Raw genomic sequence first — 27,950 nt, 5'->3', positions numbered from 1 at the left:
TGGAAGAAGCTGGTAACACAGCTGCACCATTTATTACCCACAAGTCCCCGGGAGACCCAACATGGCAGTCTCCTTGAAAAAGCTGATTTTGGTTGATGTAATTGCCTTCTCCATTTCTTCATAAAGCATGACAGTGCTTTTACAGAGAGAAGAAAACATGGATGACGAAATCCATGTAGCAGACTGAAGGAGAGGGAGAGAGAAAAAGAGAAGGGAGAGACAGAGAGAGAGAAGGAGGGAGGGAAAGAAAGAAATGGGCTGCAGAAAGACTAACTGACTCTGACTGCTTTTTTTCCCTGGCTGCTTAATAATTTATGCAGCAAACTGGAAGCCAATGTATGCATTTAGCTGTGTTAATATTTTACATCATCAAAGTGCCGAGGAAACTACTTTATTAAAATGTACGTAAATGTCTGGCAGATGGGTGTGGGAGACTCGTCCGGTATTTTCCTCCGTCCGTTTTCAAATGAGCGTGGCAGAAGGCAGTGCCTATTTATACGTGAACGCTGGAGACGGAGAGCAGAATAAATAAACAACAGCGGAATGTTATAAATAAAAAGCAGCGGATCGCTCCTGCATTATTTATTTATGAAGAAATACATCACCCCTGGCAGCAGTGGCATGACTCCCGTCTCTCTCATGGTCCACCCCGCCCCCGCCCCTCCCCTCTCTTAGCCTCCGACCCCGCGGTGCTGTCTCCACAGCCCTGCCCTCCTTCGACCCCTTCCCTCCCACTCGCATCACAACCCTCCTCCGCTGGAGCCGTTATCTGTGGGCCGGCGCCGATAAGATCCCACTCATCGCAAATCCTGCACGCGAATAAAGGGAGGTCGCAGATAAAGCATAGAAAATGGGGGGGACTTTGGTCTCCACTGCAACCAAACTCCCATCCGCCTCATGTGAGGAGAAGGTGGCTGGACACGAGGGGGCCCCGGAGTATCACAGTGGCTGTGGCGTCCCCCTATGGCATGGCCCATCCTGGCCGAGCCCCCTTCCTCCCATAGCGTCCCCCTCCCCCGGGCCGCGGGTCCGCGGTGGAGCCGGAGCAGCCGGGAGATCCAGACGCCCGAGCAGCAGGTCCCTCCAGATGGAGGGGGGACAACTGCCGAGAGGATTCACTCGTCACCGCGGAGAATAAACACAGGGCCGCTGCCACCTCCCTCCCCCGCGGTGCCGCACGGGGGGTCACAGGTGGGACGCACATCAAAGAGGGCTCTGATCCCGTTCTGGGCGGACGCCACAGGGGGGCCAGGCACCGCTGACCCATAATCCCCGTCCTTCCCAAAACAGACAATGGGACACTGATATTTTCAAGGACAAAGCACCTGTGTGGCTTGACCGTGACGCAGCAGGCAGCAATGTGATGATGGCACCATTAAACGGACTACCAGTAATGATCTGTAATCCACTAGTTTGGTTTCCTTTGTGAGCCTGGCAAACGGTGGCTGCATCAAATCTCCCTATCCCAGCCTGCCAACACGCTGGCTCACATACACTTTGAATGATGTCACTGGCTTAATGCAGTCTCGGTATCCAGTTAAGAACTAAAAAACAAATCCATGGATACAATTTACAATTTACATCAATCGAAAGTATCAGGATGGCTCTCCTTCCACCCGTGTTCAGCTCTGTTACATCCTACATCTTTACAACTTCATACTGATGGATCTGTCGGGTTTTCCTCCACTAAATGCAGTATTCTTCAAAAGCTCCACAAATGTTTCCTACGTAACAAATCCAATTTTTCTTGGACTGATATTGCAATTTGAGCTTTATGCGGTTTAGAGGGGTCCTCTACATATATGTTAGTGTGTGAACACACACATATAATGTATCATGTATAGTTACAGTTATTTCATTTGTTCGAAAGCCCCTCATTTCTTCCATACCTACTTCTACGTCTATTATCTTCAATGCCAAGGAAATGGAACAGATGAGACACTTCTATGAAATACATTACTCTTAGGAGAAGTTGTAGTACTGATGGTAGTGAATATACTATTATATTATTATTACTATTATTCACATAAGCAGATGCTCTTAGGGGTGGAAAGGACTTGCATGCGATGCATGGGAAAATTACAACACAATCGTGAACAACCTCTAAAATGTGTCTGCCTTTGTAAACGCCAAGCTTCGCCGCAGTGCAGTTCAAGGTCATCGGTAAATTTATGCACTTGAAAGCTGAAGCAAGTGTCACCGTCTGAGAACCCCAGGTGCAGTGAGCAAGCTGTCTGGCAGCACTCGAGGGGCCTCCCGCTAAGCCCTGCACCTGGGCTCGGGTGAGAGGAATAGCCGTGCAGCCGTAAGCTGCTTCTTCTGACATCCGCCCCAAAGCAGCCGTTCAGCCGGACCAAACTCTTTTACCTTCTTCAAGGTCACCTCAGGTAGCTCACTGAACGGACTAAACCCGGGGAAAGAATTTGGAAGGACAAAGCTTTAAACAGTTGGCTCTGTAAGGGCCTTCCGTGAGACTTTGTCCAGCCAGACACTTTCTGTGGGTTTAATTTCAAAATACTTATTGGCTTTTTTTCCTCCCAGAGGACACAGAGTCAGTTGCAAGCTCCAATTATATGTAGGCCAGCATGCACTATGACAATAGTAAGGAAAAGTATTGATGGTTTTTCAGAGAAAACGGCTATGTGCCTTTGAATGTAATGAATAATTTACCAGAGGACACATTGAAACTGGCCCTTGTGGGAAGCTGTAGCGAATGAGAAGTCAGGGGAGTTTTGGGGGGGGAGGGGTGTGGGTGATTGTGTCAGACGGTCTCAGAGAGTCCTGAATTATAATGGGCAATAGCCAGAGCAGGCAGAGGTAAGGGTGGGGGGAGGGCAGTCATGACTTCACAGGGGAAATCATTAAGTGTGCCGCGAACAGCACAGGAACTCTACACTTCAGCCATAGTGGGAAAGATCATCGCTCTAACCTGGACAGGTATATTGGAGCACATAAGGGACTGCTCAATTCTGGTCAGAGAGGAGACATCCATCTCACAAGTGTTTACATCACCACCTTTCTGACTCGTTCCCCGCATTTCCACTTCCTCCTGACGGAATCATCCTCTGGCAAATGGGTTCCCACAGGAAATTTTGACACCGATCAGGAGGAAGTGTGGCAGGGGGGGCAAACGGGAAGCTCTGTCAACAGAAACCCTCCTGCGGGGCGATGATCACGAACATCTCACGGACTACGGGAAGCCAGGGGGGTCAAAAGAGGCTGCCGCTCCTTTCCCCCAGCAATTAAAACAAAACAAAATGGAAGCTGTGCAGTATGGGCAAGGGGAGAGAGGAGGGAGGATACGGCTAAGCAGTTCAAAGGAAACGTTACGAGCGATCTGCGCACTGCTCCTGCCTTATCGAACTGACGCACGCTGGAGTCCTTTGTTAGCGGTCTTTCACCCACCAGCGAGCTCAGTTGCTATCTCTCCTCGCAACCGATGGTCTCCACGTCACACAACACCAGCAAGACAATGGCACCACGGCCCCGCCATTGATGCGCATTGATAAACCATCAAGCGACTCCAATGCTCCTCCATTTCAATGGAACCGGGATGGCCGGGGCGATAAGGGTTCGAGTGTTTCGCTTTTCCTTTTTTGCTGACACCGAAAGCGTCTGGTAAAGAGGGCAGCGCTCGGTCCAGGGGGTGTGGGGGAGGGGGGGTGCGGATCGGCGAGCCACGTGGACCACTTTGCATTCCGATGATGGCAGTTTACGGCCCTAGAGCGCTGGACTTCACTCAACATTTGGCAGACGTCCCAGCAGTGGGACACACAGCAAACACGGGCCCCGTCCCGAGTGATTCTTTTTTTAAAAAAAGATCAGAGAATATACCAAAGAGCAGGCCGGGGAGCACGATCTTCCCTTTTACTTTGCTCCCCTGCCAAACAGGCTGCTCATGCCACACTGTAAGACTGGCCAGTCATTGTGAGCATCATTTCAGTGTTGAGTGCTGACACCTCAATTCAGTCTGCCTGCCATTCGTTTTGTCCTTGACATTGAATTTTGAACACAAGCAAAATTTACAGGGTCTTTTTTGCATAACATCAAGCAGCTTGGTTGTCACTAAAGCTGTTGAAAAATAAATAAAAGCTTAAACTGAAAACACCAAGTTAAGGGAAGAGCACACTGTGGTTAGCTATAATACTACCCTCACAACTTCAGGCTGCACCTTTGAAATTAGTCAATAATTCCCAAACAGTTATCTTTCGTTGCACTGGCACTGAATTGCATTGCTTAGGCAAGAGCCTATACATATTAATCTCTGATATGAATTACACTATACTATTATCACTTCCCCAATCATCAATATGACAACTAATCAATACCCTTCCTTCCCACTAAAATGAACAAGCCAGGGTTTCCAAGTGGCTGAGTCAGCAAGACGCCCATCTTGAATGTAGGCAGAGCCCTACAGCAGAGCCCTAAAGCATGGAAAAATCCAACTAAAAAGAAGCAGCTGAATCCGATCCGAGCATGTCTGACCCCTAAAGTCCAGTTCACTTGACTACTGTGATCGCTCCGTACTGTGCCCGGGCACGGTACGCTGAACCGTGGCCCGCTTGAAGAGGTGAGCTCGGGCATGGTTCAGTTGGACTCAAGCACGGTACGCATCTAGTGTGATCGCTAACCGCGCCCGCGCATAGAACTTGAATATGACGTCAGTGATGTGACTGTCCCATTTAACAAACATATCCGTTATAGCAACGGTTAGCTGGATATCTGTTAGTTACACGCCCAGTCATAATAAATCCTTTAAACCATCATTTGATTAGCTGGCTGACTTCCTTAAATATAACAAGCTGACTACCTCCAATCTTTGATTGGTTAGTTCTGCAGATCTATACCTAAAAATAACTCTGTGGATCCCCACATTAGCTTGATTACTAGCAAGCAAAATAAAACTAACCATACCTTATGTGGCGATATAAGCATTGCTGTTGTCAGGGGCTTAGTCAGAATATCACAAATAAAGCAGCCAACCTACTTAAGTAGCTAGTCTTCAACAATCGTTCAGATAGGTAGCCTGTTAGCTAACTAGCTATGTTTGTCAAATCTATCGCTAGATGGCTAACGTTAGCTCCCCAGCCAGTTAGCATCTATTATGCAATGCAGTGATTTTCAGTTAATCATGTTGCACATATAAGAAGATTTTTATGGAGGCAGCTGATGTTGAGGAAGGAATTTGGAGCTTTACTTGCCAACTACAATTCACGTTCATCGATAAGGTGAGAACCAGACCCGTTATTAACCCAAATATTCTTGAATGAATTGAAAAGTGTACTATCCAAGTAGTAACAGAAGATGTTTGTTGTTGTAATGATGACAGTAGCACACACAAGTAGTAGCCCTAACTGGTTAACATTAGCTAACATTATTGCGATTAGGCTACTGTAATTTCACACAAAATATTGGTCTGTCCCTTCGCATAATGACTGAAACGTCAGCTGCCTCCATAAAAATCTTCTTATACATGCAGCACGATTAACTGAAAATCGCTGCGTTGCATAATCGATAAATCTATAAGGCATGTGAGAGGGCCGTGTGTCACTGTGCCCAAAACGACTCCAAATAAGCCACAAAGTAAGTACAATCATGAACTCCACTGTGCTGTGTGAGAGCGCTTTTCTTCAACACAAAAAGTTGCATCGTGATGACGTAAGCGTGCTCGGGCCCGGATTGGGCAATGTGAGCATAGGCCAGCAGGGGAGTGGGGAGGGGGGACAATCGTGCTCGGGCACGGTACAAGGCAACTGGGCCTAGTGTGAGTACACCCTTAGAATAGCCAGGCTAAACTGAGACAGTGTGCACATTGTAGACTTTATTGACTCAGGGAGGTAACACTCTAGCTGATCCAGTGCAAGCTTGTAGCAGGGTTCCCCATGCTTGGGCACACCACACACTGCCACATCATCAGGTTGGGACTGTCTGCACGCTGGAAGCCCGCAACTCAAACGAACCCTGATACTTAAGCTTTTTCATCAACACTACTTATTTGCTCAGGACATGTCATTATACAGGGTAAATTATGTAGCCTGCACATCATCCATGTACACAGCACAATGTTTACTGAAGAAATTCCAGTTAATCACCTGGCTCAAAGCTACAACATCCATTACCCACCCTGCTCCTTCACCATTACTCCACACCTATATCCCACTTATAAACACTACTTACTGATACTCAGACTCAGGCCCCCATGAACAACATATGTCCTTTCCTTCATCCCATAACTACATTACATTATTGACATGTAGCAGATGCTCTTATCCAGAGCGATTTACACAATCTACAATCGTTACATGTTATCCAGTCATACAGCTGGATATTTACTGAGGCAATTCTGGGTTAAATACCTTGCCCAAGAGTACAACCTTTTGGTTACGAGTCCTGCTCCCTATCACTATGCTACACTGCCGTGTTACTTTTCTAAATCACAGATTACAACAAATTCAGCAATCATCAAAGCTGGTGACAAAAATGATGTCTGTACTGACACGAACATTAAGTCAGGGACAAGGGCAAATGTGTACTGAATCCATTGTGAATTCCTTTTCCCCTATAAACCTTCCACCCCTGCTCTCCTGCAAATACTAAATGTGTCTGTGAGGACAGCATTCACGGGCTGCTACGCAGTCCTTCTGCCACCACAGGTTGCCGGACGCTGTTGCTGGGAGGTGAATCGCATTGTGCCAGTATCGAAAGCTGGCCGTCTGCATCAGACAGCTTTGCTGCTCTGTGGATTAACCCAGGTGATGCATTAGATTGGATTAAGTGATTCGATGCTCTGGAGGTTACTCAGGCCTTGCCAAAAGGACGTGGGCACTTGTAAATATACACGATAAAGAGCTAATACTCCGCAGACGGAACGAGCTATGGGACAGTCCCGTCCCCAATGCGTTAAAGTGTGTTCTTCTTTTAAGTGTTATTTATATCACATTTCCAATCATCTCATTTACGTTGCATAAGGCTTTTACGATCGCACCGTTCTTTGAGAGATCACGCGCAAATTATGTGACATTTAGGGAACGGTCGCTAATGGAGATTCTGATGGAGGCGTAAAGTGAAAGTCAGGGGCTTGCCGCAGGTGCTGGCGAGGCAGCATGGAGGCAGTTGCAACGTGAGATTTGAAGAGGAGAGACGCTTTCAAATGGCACTTTCATTCATTCTCTTTGATTCAACTGACACAGACTGCACTAACAACTCCCCTCAGTTAAGGGCTCAGTGGTGCTGAGGAAGTCAGGGCTAGAGCCTGCAGCTCTTACAGACCATGGTGAAAACCACAGACCGCCACCCGGACAGCACATTTGCGTTCAGCCAAAGACTGCGAATGCGTTCGGAGCTTCCTCTCTTGGTCCAAGCCGACGCTGGTTATATAACGGCCATGTGATGGGTTTCGGTGCACGAGGGGCACCTAAGCCGTCTCAATCTCGGGCCCAGGATGAATCCGCCGGCCGAGAGCGACCCCCTCCAGCGCCCGTCTCTTCCTAATCCCATCCCGCAAGAGTGTGGCCGCAGCGGGACGGCCGGGCCGCGAATCCGCAGCCCGCGCTGACCCCACACTCCCCCCCCCCCCCCAACGCCCTCTCTCCTCCCCGCTGCCACATAGAACACCACTCTTGGGGTCCTTTATTCCAGGGGCTGCAGTGACGGATGCTGTCCACATGCTTGAGCCCGGCATCCCCCTTGGGGCACACGCGCGGTCACCGTCGCATGCACTTTGGGCCGTGCGTTCGTCTGCGGGGGAGATGTCACGGTTTAGCGTCTGACGCGGGAGCTGCCACCGACCGGCACATCGGCATCCTCAGCCCCTGTCCCCCGCGATCCTCTTTCCCAACATGTCACCTCCTCCTCCCTCCGAGCGGTCCCCTGCTCCCGGCACGTAAAAAAGCGGCCTGACAGTTTGATTAGCCTGCTCTCTCAAAAACGCAGCAAACGCACAGCTTTAGCTCTCCCGACGGGCGGCGCGAGATCCGGGACAGGCCGGGAGCGAAGGCGTCTTTTTTATGATTCCCAGTGTACGCTGGCCGCTGAGGCCATCACAGCGCATCAGCGTCACGGCTTTGTTGTTTACGGTGTGTGTGTGTGTGTGTGTGTGTGTGTATGTGTGTGTGCGCGCTACGCAGCGAGCCGCAAGGTGGGGCGGGAGCAGAAACAGGCCCTGATGCACTCCGGCTTTCCACTGGAAACCGCTCAGTGACGCGAGAGCCAGGTACTGCCTGAAAGCATGTCCATTCGCAAACATTTTGCACTTTAAATTAATATTATACTGCCAAAATCCAGACTCTGAACCCACATCCTGTCCAGAAAATATTCCTTTTCAAAAAGCTTATAAAATTGTGGTCTTGAGTTTTAGCTGACACGCACACACATAAATGCACACACACAGAAATGCACACGCGCACACACACACACACACGCCTAAGAATGATGCCCTTGTTGGCTCACACTCCAGGTTCCTGATTCATTTATGTGGGTCAACCAGATCAGGTCAGAGTCAGAGGGAGACAGAGATGGAGAGACAAGGAAAGAGAGAAAAAAGGAGAGAGATGGAGAGAGAGAGACAGACAAAGAAAGAGGAAGTGAGAGGGTGAGAGAGAAACAGACAGTGAAAGAGGGATTGAGAGAAACAGAGAGTGAAACAAAAAGACCAAGAGGGAGGGAGAGAGAGAAATAGAGAGTGAAAAAGAGAGGGGGGAAGGGAGAGGGAGAGATAGAGGGAGAGAGAGGGAGAGACAGAGAAAGGCAGAGAGGGAGGTAGAGTAATAAGAGAGCAAAAGAGGGATAGAGAGGGAGAGAGGGAGAAACAGAAAGAAGAAAATGGAGACGGAGGGAGGAAGAGAAAGAGAGACAGAAAAGAGAGAGGCAGAGAGAGAGGTCCGCCCTGCCCTGCCACACACACCCAGCCCTTATCAGCTCAGTCCTACTCACCTGTGCTGCGGCACTCAGCTAACAGAGAGATCATACGCATGTCATAAACTCCCAGAAGGAACAGGACAAACAGAAACCAAAGACCTTTGCAGAGCACACGAAAGACACCAGTGACTGCCAGCACAGATATTACAAGGGCATATGGGGCTATTTTCTGGAAGACAAATGGTATGTTCATGCAGCTAGAGCTTGATATCATTATTTGTAGCAGAAGTCAGTAAGTATTTGAAAATAAACCCCAGGGTAAGTGTTCAGCTGGATGTACAAAGTCCACGGCAAGTCAAAAGCCCTTACGAGACTGATGTATAGCCTCGATACTTGGCACGTTCAACCATATGCTTTCTCTGGCTTCTGCTTCCCCACAGAACTGTGTGTGCCTTTTAGGTGGAATGTGATCAATGAATCCTGGACATAACGATGAGGGACCATGTCCCCAGTGCCACCTGAAAAAGCCATTTTCCCCCCACGGAATTTTAGGTTACCAATATTAATGCACATGAGGCCCTGAGCCACTGAATCCAGCACCATTAAAGATGCATAGCACTGCAGCACCAATTTCTGAGGATGAGAGGCAGCCAGGCAGGCTCTCTCTATGGGCAGCCCACAGCGGGGCCCCTCTCCCCTCTGCTGGAGATGGCAGGACCAGAACCGACCCTGTAGCAGTGATCTAGGGGTCATTTGGGGATTGGGCAATATCTGTGGTTAGGTGAGGATAGCCAGGCAGAGAGACCAACCGGGGGGTCACTGCAGGAATCCAGAGCGTGCAGTTTGGGCAGGAAGTGCCGGCAGCCCTCGTTTAGAGACCGCAGGAACGGGTCTCCCTCTGGTCGGGGCTCTGCTGGCGCCCCTCACATCAGCATTCACTCGGCGGAGTCCGCACGGAGAGCCCGCCGCCGTACCTGCGTGGCCACTCCCAGAATTCCGTGAGAGGTCCCCCCCCCCCCCACCCGCTGTTATGCTGCTCTCGCGATGCGCTCGCGATGCGCCCCCTCTGCCTCGCGCTTAATGCGAAGCGGAACACGCTGCCAAGGCTCTGACAGCCCGAGATGTAACAGTAATAACACTCGGCTGACCTGCTAATAGTCCCTCAGGCTGATGTTTACTGTGCTGGGGGGTTGGGGTGGGGGAGGAGTCAGTGCTTTTCTTTCTTACAATGATTAATGGGATTGTGAATCAGGTGAATTTACCCTGGCCAGCCTCAGCCCTTGATGTATGCAGATTCGGCTCCGATTCGCAGCCACGAATGGAAATAATTATCATCATTTTCCACTGGATTATTATCGTCGTGCAATTTAGGGAGGGTGACTCAGAGAGCTTCAGGAGAGGCAGCAGGAATGAGGAGACGTGGCGGATACGTGGGAATACGCAGGTGTGAGAGCGGGAGGAAGCGTGGATCGGCAGCCCTGCTTCCTCTGCACGCCGTCTGGGAATCTCCTACAGACTCCAATCACCACGCTCACGTTCAAATGAACCCCGCTGAAACGACTCTGACGTCGGCTGCGAAACGAAGCAAGGTTTCACAACTGCCGACGTGGAGCTGCGGCACGGAGCCCCGATGTGTCGCCGGCGGCCCGAGGGCTCGGGGAGGCGCTGGGGAAACCTGACGGGGAATCTCGTACGCGAGACCCATTCATCTCGCTCCCACCGCCGCCGTGCCTCCGCTCTGATCGCGTATAATGAGGAAGCCGCGCGCCTGACACCCTCAAGCTTTCTCCTGTGACACCGTGTACAAACGACATAATGTGTGGCGTCAACCCCGCGACATGAAGCTCTTGTCTGTAACGAGTAATCTTAACACGCCTCCTATGATCTCCTGAGGTGCAGCGCTGGGAGGAAGGAGTCTATGCAGCATTGCGTTAGCTGCTTCACAAAGCTGTGGATGTGTGGGGATCAGTGTGAGGGACAGCGGCACCTCTGCAGAGTCCTGTGGAGCTCGTCTCCTCTAACTCAGCCACACCTCTGTCCGCTCAGCCACCATGGACTAACTGCACGGTGCTACTGGATTCAAAGAGACGCTGTAGTTCTTCGACAAAAGATGAGTAGGTATGCAGCTGACATGTTTATGTAATGCTTTTGCACCACTGAAGCAGAAGCAGATTGTCAGGTAGCCATCGTATATGTTATCTGGCCATGTGGTTGTGGGATCAAGAAGCAGTTTGAGTTCCGACGCTCACCGCAGTGACGGCTAATTGCCTGTAGGTGGCACTCCTGTGGGGCGGGGGACCTTGACAGGGCACTGAACCAGCGCGCGAGCTACGCGTGTCTGCGTTTCAATCACAGCCTGCCTGCCAAAAAACAGCCCCGCTCACCATGAAAACCCTGTCCTCCGACACCTCCGCAGGCTCCTGCCGGCCCCGCCCCTGAAATCTGGCCTGCGACGGCACCCTGCCCTCGTGGGAGGGGCACTGCGGGCTCCGCTCTGTCCTGCACCGGTCGGGCCAGACAACAGGGCCTGCTGGAGACCGACTGTTCCCGGGTGTCTGTGCCAGAGCTGCTCCGCAGGGACGGGATGACACAGCAGCACAAAAGAGGCTACCTGCGCCAAGAGCCAGGAAAGGCAGGCTGGAACCACTGATCCCCTCAAAGGGAGGCTCCGCCCCGCAGAAACACATCCCGTTTGGTTGGGATTTTGTTTTTTCATCCGCCGCAGACCCACCCAGCCAACCTCATTCCCCGCTGGGCTCCGGCACGTTTGACATTAAGGTATCCGCGTCTGCATAAAAAAAAAAAAAAAAATCACAAACGTCCCCTTCAGCCAGATGGGCCTCAAACAAACAGGTCCTCAGTGGGGGGAGAAAGAATGTTAAACATGACACTAATGCGGCTCACTGCACATTCATTAACGAATCATATCACAGACCCTTCCCCTATGGGGCCGCTAGCTGACTGCCATGGCTGGACCCGTGCAAGAAAAAGACTCTCATCCAGGGCCAGGACCGTACACAAACCCTAAATGTGTTCCAAAAAATCGAAACAAACCATGACAACCCAGTGTCACACTGGGGCCAAAGTCCAGTCGCGCCAAACACCTCATGGCGTGACTGTGTCAGTGCTTGGTAACTCCTTAGGAAAACCTGAAATCAAGGAAGAAGGAAAAAAAACGTTTCTCATTTCTAAGCTAACCAGGCACATGGGCCAAGAGGACGACACAAACCCGGGCATCAAAGCAGAAATCTGACTGGCAGTCTCGCCCACTGAGCGGCAATCAAACGGGGCCGTGTGTGTATCGACTAAGGCGAACCATTTTTCATCTCTGACAGCTCCCAATGAATTCAGAGAGTCAGAGGATGAGAGGAGATTCACATTCGGTGCATAACAAGATTGAAAGCACTTCCTAGTTTCAAAGCTGCGCACGATATTGTAATGCAAATTAATAGACCGTTAACGGTTTGGACTATATCATCAACCATATTTGGTGTGGATCCAATATTCCAATGTCAGATCATGTTCCCTGTTACTGTAGAACAGATGCACCTGTGCTTTTATTTATTTGCGGAGTTGATTGTTACTCAGTTATTCAACTGATAGTAAATAAAAGGTTATGTACCTGACATTACATTATTGTCATTTAGCAGACGCGCTCATCCAGAACGGTTTACATAGTTTACAATTACTTATTACATATTATCCATTTATACAGCTGTATATTTCCTGAGGCATTATTTGGGTGACATACCTTGCCCAAAGGTACAACATCAGTGCCCCAGTGGTGAATCAAACCTGCAACTTTTAGGTTACAAGCCCTGCTCCTTACCACTACACCACACTGCCGTCCCAGTTCATTATCAATTCATATAGCATGACATTCATTTAAATTAATTCAAGTACATCTGCTCAAGGGTATAACAGGTGTGTCGCAACTGGTGTTCAAAACCACAACCTTCTGGTGCCAGCTCGGTTTACATACTACCAGCGCCTCGCTGCCACCTTAAAGCATGGCTACTGCTGCCCCCCCAGTGCACTTTAACACACCATTATAGTTCATATTCCCCATGTCTTCGATTCCCCGCAGACACGCTGTGTGTTTGGCTAGGCTTATTAGCGTTAGTCATTGCTCAGCTGCGCCCCCGTGACACGCCTTGACAACAGCACTGGGACACCGCACCGCTGAACAAGAACATGAATGAAACATGAACCGGGACATGTCCCCCCCCCACCCCCGCCCCCCGTGTGTTCTCCAAGCGAGCGCCGAGCAGGTCACACCGGTGCCGCGTACCGCGCGCTGTCTGACCGCGTTAAGGATTACCGTGCCGCAGTTTAAGGAAAACCTGTCACTTAGCACGGCTCCATTACAAAAGCGAGAGAAAAAAAACAGCATTATTACACTCGCGGGGGCTACCGCAATTTTAACTGTGGTGAAGGGGGCTGCATGCCGGGGGTCTTATTAATACAGACCACGTTAATTATGAATGGGGCCAGAGGTCGACTGGAGGTCACAGCCAGCCAGCGAATGAAGAGTAAGTGCTGATATCGAATGTTTTCCGTGTACCGAGAGACCACTGATGAGTCAAAACTGTAACCCCCTGTCTTCTGATGTGGCCTCAAAACAAGTCACATGCACCGAATGACTGCGGTAGCTTCCCTTGACAAATCAGCCAACTGACAGCACAATGTTTAGCAAAAAAGCCAGCACAGCGAGAAACAAATGCTATAATTGTGACTTTAGTTAAAACAGTGTGGGTCGTGTTGCAACTCCTCAGAACTGGAAGAGTAGTTTTGTCAGCTGACCACTATAACTGTTGTAGTGGTGAGGTTATGACTTCCATAAACCCCCTCTACATAAAAAAGTCATGTGATTTTGTAAATTTTCTTCTGAACTGAGAAGCACACAACGCATGTTCAGACACTGATATTACAGGGAACAGATAATGTGGACACTGGGCTTTGTAGCGACGAATATAAAAATTACCTCATTTTTAGAATCCAAATTAGTACACTTTAGTACACTTTAAGTCAATAAGCTGCTGATTGTGGATCCTGAAAAATTAGCATGCTTAATGTATTACAAAAAAAAACAAGCAGAGGACAATTACAATATTAATGCCAAGCTCTCTGTCTCTCCTCTCTGTATCTCCCCAGACACTCCTGCACTCACAGCGTAAATGAGGAAAAAAGGGTTGGCTGGAATCAGCTGTTCTGAATCTATATTTGGTAAATATAGATCTAAAGATGATGTCAGCCACCACACGAGTGGTTACAGCGGTACAGTGTACACTTGTGCACTAAAGAATGGGATATAGGGTTTCATACAGGATTTCACATAAACATCTGTAAACCGAGACGGGGACATCCGCTTAATACTGTCTGGCTGATCTCACTTTCCCGACCATACAAACCACCCTGTGTCAACACTAATGTCAACATGGACTCAGCAACTGATGCGCAAAGCGACCCGCTCCTGTGTCACCATCCTTGCATTGTCCCTCCTCCCCTATCATGCGCTGCACATATACAATCTTTGTCTGCCTCCATTCTGTATACAGTGCTGCTAATTCAGTGCATCTGTCCTCCTTTCCCCACTGCCTTTGTGGACTTCCTGCAGACTATTGATTGGTGACGGCGTACGTGTCTTTATCTACGGAATACATGAACGTGGGATTAGCAGCGCAGAAGGTAGCGTAGTGCACTGGTTAGGGAACCTGAGCTGTGGTCAGTGCGCCGCATCTCTTTCTTGCTTTACAGGAAAAGTCCACATACGGTCAAAATTAATGCAGGGTCGCCCTGGGTAAAAGTGTCTGCTAGGCGAATAAACGGTAAAGTAACTATTACATTACATTATTGTTTAGCAGATGCTCTTGTCCATAGGTGACAGTTTTTGCATATTGTCCATTTATGCAGCTGTATATGTACTGAGGCAATCCTGGGTTAAGTACCTTGCCCAAGGGTACAGCAGAAGTGCCTGAGCAACCTCTGAACCAGCAACATTTAGCAAATGCCTAACTAACTGAACAGCCTTGTCTAAGCCTTCAGTCTGGAGTAGCCAGCAGGCTTGGCTACACCCTGTCAGTGCGGGCCCACTGTCATTATCCCTCAGCACCTTTTCATCAGCAGCACAAAACATAGATAAACTCATCGACTGACGATGTGATCAGATCAACATCAGGCTGAAAAGAAAAGATCCTTCCTTCTTCCTTCTTTTTCAATTGTGCTAACAGTTTTCGTCCTCTGATGGCACTCCTGCTGACTGATTACTGACACTAAAACACTTCCCTGGACAGCACTGTTCTCTTGGCTTCGCAGGTAGCCTCTTAATTCTACAGCGGAACCAAAAACCACAACCCACGCACTTCAGCCAAAGACGGGCTCTGTGAAAAGCAATCCTTTTCAATACCATGCTGGATTACAGCTTCAGTTCATATTATAACAAATAAAAAAAAAACTAAGTTTTGTTTCTGGAAAAATATACAGTTTCACTTCAGGCACAAGAGGCAAAAAATATGTGAGTTTAGAAAGAAAGAAATATATATATATATAAAGAAATGATATTTATAGCTAGGTTTGTTATATAACATCAACGTCGTCCATGGTTTCCACTTGGCTGGGACTGAGATGCCGGCCAAACCCGGTGATCATGCTCCTCTGAATAATTAGTCCAGCTGGAAATCACATGCATGCACTGCCTACAGACACAGCGCCGGGTGACAGAGGTGACACAAAAGGGGGCCCCTGCGCAGCGCAGATTACGCGCCACTCGTAATGGCTGGTGACACGCTGAAACGGGGCCTGGCGGAGGAGAAGCCAATCTTCCGAGCCCAGGCACTGACCCGGCAGCAGGAAGCAGGACGCTAAGCCTCCGCTCCGCCAGCGCTCGGTACGTCAGCCGCAGCCACCGCGCCCCAAAACCCTCCAGCGTGAGTCAGCCAGCTAACAACCCAGTTGTATAAATAGATAATATGTAAAAAAAAAGTGTGCCCAGCGACAATGTGTAAATAAGCAAAGCAAGGCTAAATGCAAAGCGGATGAATAGTGCGGCGTCATGTCTGTTCCTGCTGCTGCCGCTGCAGCCTCTCGAGGCCGGGAGATGGAACGCAGGAGAGCTCTGCAGGACCATTCCAATCATTTCCTAGTGATGTGCACGGATCTGAAGGAGACGGATGACACAATTTACCATTAGACTCATTGGGGAAGATGGAGCGACCTCATAAACGTTGGCCATTTTGGCTCCTAAAGGTTCACTCCCATGGTTGTACCCCATCCTTCCATTCCCCATATGTGGTGACAGGCAAGCGCACCTTCGGGAACCGCCTAATGGGAGGAGTCATCAGGAGCTGCCCGCAAGTGACTGATTTGGGTCCGTTGTGGTCCATTACCGTCCAGACGAACCATTTTGATTGGTCCAAGTCTTTCAGTGACTAACGGCAGCCAGCAGCTCCACCAATCATGCGGTCCATGAAGCCTGGCTTACCCCGTCGGTACCGTAACCCCCCTCGCACGGCCACATCGTTGCACACCTTCTACCACTTCATCATCCTGGAGGGCAAGGGCACCTGCGCACTCACTCTCTCAGGCTCAATGTCAAACCTCTGCATCCTACTCCTCTACCACATCCATGAGTCACCCCCGGAAAATGGAATAAATTCACGATAGCAACGAAACCTTTCCATCTTCATCCCGACAAAGGGCACTGGCCTCACGGTTCCTGGGACTCCCATTTCATACCATTGAGACGGGAGCTATTTAACAAAGTCCTGTTTCGGCTGAAAACTTCCGGGATCTTTGTCGTAAGCTATAAAACATAAATTGACGATCTAAGTAACAAGGACCGGGGTCAAGCCCCCTGGCTTCTTCAACCTTCAGGCTTTGGTGTCTATTATTACTGAATGCCCTAAATCAGGTCTGTTGGTGTCAGAGACTGGTGAAATATTACTGTAATCCAGAAGACACACTGAGCTGGTGTGCATCCATTGCGACACGAGTCTTTACGACCTGCAAGGCATCCACAAAATGGGATTACACAGTACCTGCTGCTTTCCTGCAGAGGGCAATTTCATATGAAAGTTTCACTGCATGCAGTACTTGCAGATTGGCTGATTAGTACGGCAACAGTTTACAACTGTACAATGGCTTTCTGTCACTACACTGTAGCCAGGACTTGTGACAGAATGACATTGTACCATGTGGATAATTGTGACAAATTGTTTCTGCACCCCCCCCCCCCCCCCCCCCCCCCAGGAATATATATCCCCAGGAATAGAGTCAGATCCCACTCTGACTGAGACACCGAGAGAGCTGCTTTGTCTCTGTGGCTCCTTAGGAAACCAAAGAATGAGAGAACAATCACCGTTCAGCAAGTACACTACCAAAATATTTATAGCTTGAAATTCATTTCGCCATTTTTTGGAAGATGTCAAACAAAGTAAATATTAGGAAATTAACCTCAGGGGATTCTTTCAGTTTGATCACCAGGACAAAGCACATGCCAAGCGGACAGACCTCATGACACTAACAAACATTTTCCCTGGCTTTTATTTTCTCATACAGCCACCCAACGTGCCTTTTCAAGCCAATGTTACACACATCAGAGCTACTAATTGAAAACAAAGGGCACAGGCATCAGAATAACAGTGGCCTTTGAATAATAATTTGCTGGAACATGCATCTATTGACAAGCACCAAATCAAGGTGTGAATCAACAACTGCGGGCAAATCCGCATGGAGTCTCTCATAAGCCCTGTAAGCATTTCTTAAAACACATCCTTCTATAAATTCCAGCTGCTTCAGTCTGGAATTAAATTATAATGGCAGCCTCTATGCCCACCTACTCTAATCAACTGTGGACTCAATGGAGTTATCCTGCTGCCAAGCCATAGATATTTAGGGGTTTCACACATCCATAAATCATTGCCTGTTCTATGATTAAACAAAAGGTATAACCGAGTTCAAAACAGGCCGCAGGCGTCACAACTCAAAAGCACAAGGACGCAAGAGCAGAAAAAAAGACACAGAAATACAGACATACAATCCTTATTTTTCCAGGAGTCTGTACAACACAGAATAATGGCAATGTTTCCTGACACATAATGTGTTTGCAGTATAATCTAGCACTCTAGATGAGAGGAAAAGGGCCGCCTTTGCGGGTTCACGTTAGTTGAGCTGTGGAGACATCTTCGGAGTCCAACGGCAGCGAGGCAGATCAATGGCAGACGGACAGCGTCTTGCATGAGGAGGCATATCGCCCAAACGGCGGTAATTCCGTCAGCTCCTTCGAGCGTGCGGACACAGAAGGGGGGGGGGTGGGGGGGGGGGTGTCAGCTTTTCTCCTCCATATGACACTGAGTATCAGTTCAGGAGCGCTGATGCTCAACCTCCCGTCTGTGCCCTGTCATTAGCAGGCAGGTAGCAACGCGTCGACGCGTTACACACATACACACGCACTGTCCGCAACACTCAAATGCACATGCGTGTAAGCGGCACACGCACACATCTACAGAGTACACCACAAAAACCTGCATGCAAGTGCCTGTGCACACGAGTGCGCTCGCAGGTACACATGTACGCGTATGCACGAAGGCACACACACGCTCGCACACACACATGCACACAGAAACACAAACACGCAGAAGACAGAGGCATGTCAGCTGTTGGGCAGGGCTGCCACGCATGGTTGGGCACAGCGGCTCCCAGGGCCCCACAGTCGCGTCCACCATGAGCGTGGCGTGTGGGGGGTGGGGGGGGGGGGGGCAGGCGCGGTGCTGGCACGGCGGGCGGCATCATCTGCACGCCAGCGGCGCGCGTGTGCGGGACGAGCCCGAGAGGCCGGCCAGCGAGCACGCTCCCTCAAGGAATTCACACGCACCCACACAGAAGGGTGCCGGCAGGTCACCGAACCACAAACAAACAAAAGCCTTTTCGCTTCCTGAAAAACTGCCTGCCCAACCACTCTGTCTGCACGGCTTAATGCAAGCGCTGCAATAACTGCGCCTCCACATGCTTCAGCGCTGCAGTATCACTCTATCCTTTTGCTGACGCCATTAATGCAATTTTACTAAACAATGACATGGTCACTTCATCGGTACAGTGTTGGCTGTTGATGCAGGAGCAGTACTGACGTGTTGTTGCCTGCTTACCATCAGCATTACCTGCTGGGTCATGCTTTTTTTTTTTCCTCGGGATTCAACTGAGGACAACGGTACATGGATTCAAAATCAAAATGAAGTGCTACTTCCTCCAGGCCTGCACTGCACGTGCAGTGAAAATAAATAAATAAGCACAGCCCTGGTCTTGAACTGACTGGAGTCCATGCCCGAGTCAACTCCTGAGTCCAGTCCATTCCAGCCCAGTCCAGACCTGAGTGATTTCTGTTCCTGGCTTTGTGAGTAGAGAGGAGTTCTGCTCTTTCCACTGTTTGCATTGTGTAGGCTCTTCATTGTCTGCGCTGTGGGACCCAATAGGTCATCAAGATTTGTTATCTTCCAATAATGTTGGTTTTTGAGTTAATAGACATACTGCTCTGCTTTTTTTTCCCCCTTTCTGCTTATGGTGACTCACAGAGAAGGACCACGTTTTCAGAGGAGAGATAATCGAATCTCTTTCAAACTTTTCCATTAGCCTTTTGAACGAAACAGTGAATCAGATGTGCCCTTATACGAGAATGTCACATGGGTAACAATAATTTCTACCAAGACACAGATTAACGGCTGCAATAGATAAGAGGTAAGAGGTAGACAGAGGTAATAGGCAGAGGTAATTGTACTGTAAATTATTTAATACGTTTGTGCAAGACGTCATTTCAACTGTAACTCTATGACAACAAAGAGTCAGCAAGAAAATACCTTTCAGTCAGATAGAGTACTGTTAAAAGACCAACTCTGCAGACCATATGGAATATTGTGAATATTGTAGAAAGAATTCTTAACATAGCCTTTAGAGAGTAACTAGATGGTACGCTGAACCACACTGGATTAGACGATTTAGAAGATGTGACAGGAGCTTGATGTGAATGAATGCGAGATAAATGAGACTGCCATTATGCATCTCCCCCGTCTGTGCTGAGCCCCACCTGACCCCGGAAAGTTCTACTAAAACCAGTTAACCCTTGTGACCCAACCATCTGCTGTGGGGTAGCAGCGTCAACGTCTGCCCTTCCGGGCCCACTGTGGGTGGGGGATGGGGGGTTGGTTAGTCAGCTCATCTTCCTGTCCCCTTTTTCAAACTAAATTTGGCTGGTTTAAATCCAGCCCTAATCCTGCTCCTTTCTCTCTTCCCACTGGGGGGGTTAGGGTGGATCTGAGGGATTAAGGCGGCCCACCGGCCCCACCGATAGACCGAAGGAGTTAAGACCTTCACTCAGCGGCCCACATGGAAGTGCTGGCCGCACTCTTCAATGACGCGAAGGATGAGCTCCCGTGCATTACGTAACTCCAGACACATCCCCCCGACCCCCCCAGCCCAGACTGCACGGCCAGAGAGCGCGATCTGAAACGCTTAGTTTAAGGCTGGCAACAGGGGGGAGGAATCATGACTTCTGACCTGGAAAACTCAGCACCCCCCAAACCCAGGGCCCACCGAAAGATGCAGGAATAATTAGTTTCCTTCCACTTCAACAGTATTACTACTTTGGAGCCAAACGTCAAAGCGGGAGATCATCTTGCTCTACTCACTGAGCTGTATAATGCTGCCATTAGTGCACAAAGAAACGCACAGTAAGGGCCCACTGTGTGTTACTTTTTACCTGCAATCTGCACACAGCGGCAAAGAATGAGAGGCGTAACATCCAAAAGGACAGACATTTCCATTTTACTACCTAACATCACAGCCAGTGAAGATCATGTTTATTTCAAAGGTGCAAAGTAATAACATGAGCCACAAGTTCTGACAAAAGTCAACACATATATAAGAATGGTCCCTATGAACAATGTTCATTTCAGTGTACCAAGCACGAGTCAGACAAGTACCCCCTCACAGGGTTGATTTACAACTGTTTGGTATGTCAAACCAAACGCTGGGATTCTCTCTCTCTCCTTGAGTTGTCCTTAGTTGTCTTATCAATTTGTTTTAATGAATGGAAACAGGACAGTATGACCTGTCCCCAGCGTAGAGAGGTTGCAAGGACCCAGTTCTCACAATCTAGATGAGAATGCTTCCATCTCACTAAAGCTACAGGCCACTTAGTTACACAGAAGGCCTACACATCCACCCCATGCTTATTTCAATCGCAGGGTCAATATGTATGCTAGAACAGATCAGAGAAAATTTTTTTCCGGCATGTCATACCATGTGATGATACCACTCACTGGGGTGACAATATGATCAATTAATCTGTCTTTACTTGGCGCAGACTGGGTGATAGGTCTGTCTTCTTCCTTCCCCCTGCATATCACCATTTTCTCTCACAGTCTGACCAAAGGTCAGCATTCCCTTACAACCAAACTGCGACCACAACTAAAACCTGATGCTGTCACAACAGGTTCTCCCAGTACCAATGTCTTGGCAATTATTTTCTTCATGCACTTTAAACATTAACCAAATTTCATTCCTGAGGCTGTTGTTTCCATATTCCCACCTTTGATCATTTCTGAGTTGGTAGTTTATACTACAGCTCAAGTCCCTTCGACTACCTGTAACCAGTCAGAAACACATTCCACATTTTATTCCCAAACCATTACGTCTTTCAAGAATGCAAATGAAATGACCATTCACAGAACTGCATAGTGGTTCACAGAATTATCTCAACCACAGGGAACGCATGTCTTCTTCCCTAAGAGTGAACAATGGGTATATCTTAGTAAGAAGTGTTTGGAATTGCAAGGTATTGCAGCCTAATTGTTACACATCTAAATGCACATCTTATTGGGGGTTGGGCTAAAACACTGGTTATTCATCTGTTGCTCTAAGTACCCAGGACATCCTGAATGAAATCTGAACAGAGGAGCTTGTTTATAATGAAGACTGGTAGAAATGCTGACAATAGACTGTGCCGCACAACTGCTTCGAAGCATTAAACTACATGAATCAATACACATTCTATTCTTCTGCATTATTTAGGCCCAGCGCAACCTCAGTGGGGTGCATGTCAAAAAATGCCCTACCCCGCCTGTCAGGTGAGAATGATATTAGTTCCACTCCTCTTTCCTGCCCTCCAAAAATCACATTGTCAGAGAACATTTTCAAGCTTTGGTGAGCATCAAACCAGGTCAGTGCTTAGGGTGTATTAGTTTAGCTGGAAGAATCAGCAGTTTTTTTTCCCCAAAAAACAATTTCTGGACAATTCAGCTAGCTGCCATGAGCAGGCCCTCACTCCTGTAACTGAGGCCGTCACTTCATGTAATCTGCCAAACGGCCAAAAACTACAGCCACAGCTGTAACAACCACCACAGAGCATGGACGGTTTGAAGGTTCGGTGGAAATTTTTTGAGCATGAGACGTTATCACCTCAGACATGGTGAGAGGTATGCTAAGCTTGTGCATTGATCCAAAGTCATGAATCGCTGGCGCGTGGATTCTCATTCACGTTCCCTTTCAAATGATAATTAGGGATTTGATTCAATAATTCAAATAAATTGAAATTGAATTTGAAGTTAGCAACTGCAACGGCACAGAACCACCTTTTAGAACCTCTAATGAAGCAAACTTTTAGAGGATGGCCAAAAAGGGCAAATCTGCCTCGGCGTTCAAAGGCAAGAATGCCCTTGATCCATACCGATCAGCAAATTCATTCAGTTCTACGAAATGACAGGCTAACCGAACACAGCTGATGCCTTTCAATCATTCCAAGCTTCACTGTGAAAAGAATCTGTTATTCCACCATACATTTCTCTTAAACTGAGATGCGTTTTTTTTTCCCAACTAAGGCTCCTTCAGACATTGTTGTCAAAAAACAACAATTCCAAATTTGCATAAAGTTCATTTTACATGAGGCATTAACATTGCAAACAGTGTAATAGGAAAATTACAGCAGCAATTACCTAATCAAACCTTAATTACCTTATCTTTCAAAGGAAGCACTAGCAACGACTCAAAGTCTTCCAAGCGGGTGATAAGAGTTGCTTTCCGTAGCACTGTGGTTCCCCACAGACCAATTTAAAACAACTTATCGAATACAAGCAATTGCCCTTGTTCCCAGACGTTTCATATCACACAAGCAATAAAAAACTGAGCTTCATACTGGGGCAAAATCCACTGTTTTCTTATTAAACATGTCTGCACATAAACAGGCTCCAACCAACACAGCGCACACCATCAAAAATTCATTACACAAGGGCATGTTGTTTCTGAGCTAGAAGTCTGTTTTGCCATCCCCCACCCCCCACAAGGTACACAATGGACCTCAATGTGTTCACCGTGCTGACTATTCAACCTTCCCAATTTGCGCATTTTCATCGCCTGTGTGCATAGAGACCATAGGTTTTTTTTCAATGGTGTATCAATACACTATAAAACCAGCTTACCTGATGCTGGATATGTGCTGTTTGACCTGAGGCAAAGCCCTGTACATAAATGGATCAATCTAAGCAACTGCATGAGAACAGCCTTTCAGGGAAAAAGGATACAGCCTCAGAGCTCCATTCTGGGTCCCAATGGCCAAGATTTTCTGCACGGGGTCAAAAGCCATTGACGACGGTTGGTAGGGGAAACCATGTCGGACCGTCTGCACATCCAGCAGCAAGGGGGGGGGGGGTGGAAAAACAGCAGCACAGAATTAGAATGCAATCACATCATTACTGTGGTCTGCAGTGAATCAAATAACACATTGTTCATCTGCTCTTGAAAGGGAAACTGGATGAACTGGAAGGAGCATTTCGCTGGGAAAACCTGAAACCAACACAAGCAGCAGTGAGAATGGACATCGAACATTCGTGACCCTTTTAACCCTCAAATGGCACTAGACTAAAGAGCATCCCCTTGTAAAATATTGCATATCACATGTCATGATGTTTGTGTATTGAGTTTAAATTCTGTTTTGGATTATTTTGGATTATTTATACACCAAGGCTCTAGTTCCTTCCCACCAGCATCCAAACTGTCACGCCAATCACAGTGTTAGCACAAACTAATGTTGTGATTATCACAAGTTGCCGTCACAATCCTATCCTTGGGATTAACACTGAGCTGTGACAAAAAAAAGCCACTATATCAAGCATTAACGGTCTAAACAATGAGAACTTCCCTCCCGCTTCTATTCACAAGGGGTTTTGGTCTGTTTGTTTAAGGACAGAATGACAGGCTAAAGCGTATTATGTAAGCGCTTCCCTCGGTACCAGTCACCTGCCCGCATGCAGCAGTGTTGTTAGAGCATTGCGGGGCTCGGTGGTGCTGTGCAACAAGCGTGGATCTCGGCTACAATTCTTAAATGCGTCTGAAACTACACCCAATCAGACACCTCCGCCCTCCTCGAGCTCTCCAGTCCTACTTTATTTATATGGACGCAGCGACTACAGCAGAAACGCGATTAATTTCGTTCATATTTTATCGTTAGATCAGTTAGAGGAAGCGCCTTGTGATCTGTGCACGCATTATAACCACCAAGCGGTACTGCCTTGAGCTGCCTATTGCCATGGAGAGATAGAGAAACACGTCACCAATACACTAATCTTATGTTGATGCTTTCGTAGAGAAATTGAATACTTCCTTACGTAATGATACCAATCTTTCTCGTGTACATTTTTTTTTTATTCCATGAACCATGGTCCATGAACCTGAAGATGCTTCAGTGCTGCACACAGCAATATATATATATTTTATTCTAAAAACACTTCCCCTGAGACAGAGGGTGAAAAAAATCTATACGGCCATGTGCACTGGTATATGTTTTCTTAACATGTACGGTGTAATGTCTTCGTACTAAATTAACGCATAACGGATAGGACACAACGCGTGGTTTAGATTCCGCAACCAATCGACGGGAGGGGCGATCTAAATGTAATAAATAAATAAATAAACGTCTTTAACTGTATCTTATAGACGCAAACATGTATGTACCGACTCTTTCAGACACTCTGTGGTTCTGCAACCAATATCATTACCTGTAATATTTTACAAGAAGCCCTACGAAACCATCAAGAGGGCATTGTGTCATGCATAAAACGAAACAAATAAAACCCCAGGTTTTTGCGCATTTGACATCACTGCTATTGATGCTTGACATAATTAATTTATACGTATAACGCCAGTGTTTACATTAAAAAAACAATAAAACACGACGATGCGTTCGTCTGAACCAGCTGCACAACTGCATTTTACATGTTGATATCTGTCATAGCTTCTTTTTTTTTGATCTGCGCGAACAAAAACATAGGACAAAAGACTGTGTTTACCTTTAAATAAAGAATGATGGCTACAACATTTTAAATAGGCCCATGCATTTTTAATACCGCCGTACACGACACACAAAGGGGGGCGGTAAGATGCGTAAGCTTTCCTCAAATGTGGATTTGAGCGCTGTATGGAACTGTTTCTTAACATATCAGGCTCCCATATTGCAACTGACATGTTAATCCTTTATCAGTGCATTATGCAAGAGGGTTATTCATTTTCCATCTCTCTCTCTCCCTTTAACAGTTTCACATAAAGTGCACATGGGTGGTTTGATAAGTCTATTTCAGAGATTATGATAGAAACCCTTCAAATCACTTTTGAGGCTAAGGGAAGGGTACAGCGATACCATGAATCATTTCCCTCTTTGAAATGCACACCGGGTTATGCGCATATATGGGCGACATCAAGCCTTTGAATCCGACATTGAACGAATGATGTTTTCGCATAAAATAAATTACTTAACTACGTTTGCCGTTTGAGGAAAAGCTGTGGGCCACAAGACGACGTTGACAGCTGTCAGGTATGACTGGATAAATAGGGAAATACGATTTATATTTATCATTTTTTTAATATAAGCTCTCCAGCGGAGGTGGGCTATCTGGCCAACTATTCTGAATAAATCTGTTAATATATGGTGTCATACTGCATGAATGGTAATGCGTAAAGTAAAAGGATTAGTCAATGTTGTGGTCCATGTAATACTGTGCATCCATGTTTCTCGATACAAACGTTGATATAACCATTAGGTAATAATTATGTAAACAATTCTCCTAAAGCTATATCTGTAAATAAACCCTCTCTTCCTTCTTTATGAATTGTTTTCTAAAAAATCTAATTCCCTTCAAATTATTGTTGCCAAAGTCAAATTAAATTTAAGATGTATTCTGATAACGTGGAATATTAGCGAATAACGGGTCGCACGCTTTAAAGACCTGTCACTTAATTGGTGGTAGCTAGCTGGCTAGCTAGCTATGACTGTTTAGAATGTCTCAGATTCTGAATGTAGCTAACGTTCCAATGGTAATTTGCTGGAAACGTTTGACTTGGTGGTTTAGGTAGCCAGCAGTGAAAGAACGAGTCGCAAGAAAGGCATTTTGTGCAAAATAAACGTAATCACACATTGATTTGTTTTAATGAGGTATAACACATTAAAATGTCTATTTCCCCCACCTTACAGAGCTGAAAATGCTCGGATTGGAGGGTCTCCTGGATCAAATCATTCTCCCGGTTTCCAGGTTGAGGAGATGCGGAGGAGGAGGACACCGCCGTCAGGCCGTCCAACACCTTCCTGATGTTAAACTTCTTCATTTTTCCCCCAAAAACACAGAGACGATGATGAACCACAAAAAGGAGATCACCAATAAACGGACAGGGGGAACAGCCACACACTCGCTCTCTTCTGTTTTACTCTGTAAATCTCACATGTTAAAGTGTGTTGTCACTGCATTCTCCATGTCAGAATATTTGGTCGTCAGTGCTCAGGTAGCGATCGCTGACGAGTTTTCCAGAGATGACTCTCTGTCTGATTGTTATTTGGCTGCGGCGTCTCAGTGCTGTCTTTCCCGACTCCGTGTCCCGCTGCGTCTCCTCTGCTTTCTCGCTCTGCCAGGCTGTTTCCCTTCTCTCTCCCCCCCAGCTAACACGGAAACGCAGCTGCAGCGCGGAGTCTGCGCAGTCTAAGCAGCACCCGGATGTTTAGCAGGGGCAATTCTACTGCTGCCCCTCGCCTGCTCCGGGTTCGGGACGGGTCTCACTCAGGGAGATGTGGGAGAGGCAGGATGTGCGCGACTGCACCTGGAAAATCGGGGATGTAGCCGCAGCCGGGCACGGCGAGGCACAATGCCAAAAACCTTTGCCTTGCCCAGCGTGGGTTGCCTTGCGCCATGCGGGAGACACCCACCAGCGGCTAAATCCGCATGTTTCTTTTGCGTACTCTGTGCGCTTCTCGGGTATACGATCGGCTATTTAAAATTTGTATTTAACAAAAAATGAAATCTGGGTTAGGATACACGGCAGAGGCGAGTCACACACAGCTGTAAATTCCTTCACAACATTGAGTGGACATTGTGTGGTTGCAAGACTATCAGCAAACAAAAAAGCTAATGAGTGGTATGCTCTTGGATATTATTCAAGTTAGCCTAAGAGTAACTATGAAAGTGTTCTTATTCATTTTTCGGCACACTTTTTGATTGTCCCTATCTCCCATTTAATCACGTATCCAGCGAGCGAGCTGGAGTGAATTTCAAACGTCAGACTAAGATGCTGTAATGGGTGCGTCGAGCTCTAGACTGACATCTATTGAAACGCTGCGTCAGATTCAATCTAATCGCAGTGCGACTCGCAGTGACCTCACCTTTGCTTAACAGCAAGGATGACATTTTTCAGCTCTTGCACACTGTTAGTTAATTTCGGTGACCGCTGAACTCACGGTGTTGTATCTAAAAATGAAACGTCTCCGCGTAAATCCGTTAGTAACAGATACGGGCGAACTGTATTACGGTCAGAGAGATTCAGGACCTTAGTCTGCTTTAATTAACCCTGTGTAATTACACTATCCGACACAGAAGCTTATAGCAGGGATGTGCCTGTCAAAAGGGCTTTGTATCTCTTAGCAACCATGGACAAGCGCCAAAATACTTTCAATTGCGTTTAAAAAGTTAACTGCCAGTCTCAAAGGTCGTATTCAGTTTGGGCTCAATTCAGATATTGTTTGTAGCTGAGATCAGCAGTACTACCTTCACACACCATTATTCCCTTTGGATTTT

The 27,950-nt window shown here is 47.4% G+C and overlaps 1 protein-coding gene across 10 annotated transcripts in view; it reads right to left on the bottom strand.

Annotated features, from left to right (window-relative positions):
• Positions 1 to 26,922, bottom strand: part of stxbp5a (syntaxin binding protein 5a (tomosyn)) — a 107,288-nt gene extending 80,366 nt beyond the window's left edge. For all 10 annotated transcript variants that reach the window (XM_036549307.1, XM_036549297.1, XM_036549300.1 and 7 more), the window contains exons 1-2: positions 26,356 to 26,922; positions 23,421 to 23,518 (exon numbers count right to left, since the gene is read on the bottom strand). In XM_036549307.1, coding sequence (XP_036405200.1) covers positions 23,421 to 23,518; positions 26,356 to 26,493 — 236 coding nt within the window. In that variant the 5' untranslated portion in view covers positions 26,494 to 26,922. The remainder of the gene's footprint in view (positions 1 to 23,420; positions 23,519 to 26,355) is intronic.
• Positions 26,923 to 27,950: the final 1,028 nt, after the last annotated feature.

This window comes from Megalops cyprinoides, chromosome 17, assembly GCF_013368585.1.
Source record: "Megalops cyprinoides isolate fMegCyp1 chromosome 17, fMegCyp1.pri, whole genome shotgun sequence".
Classification (NCBI taxonomy): Eukaryota; Metazoa; Chordata; class Actinopteri; order Elopiformes; family Megalopidae; genus Megalops; species Megalops cyprinoides.
This window is presented reverse-complemented; position numbering and strand designations above follow the sequence as displayed.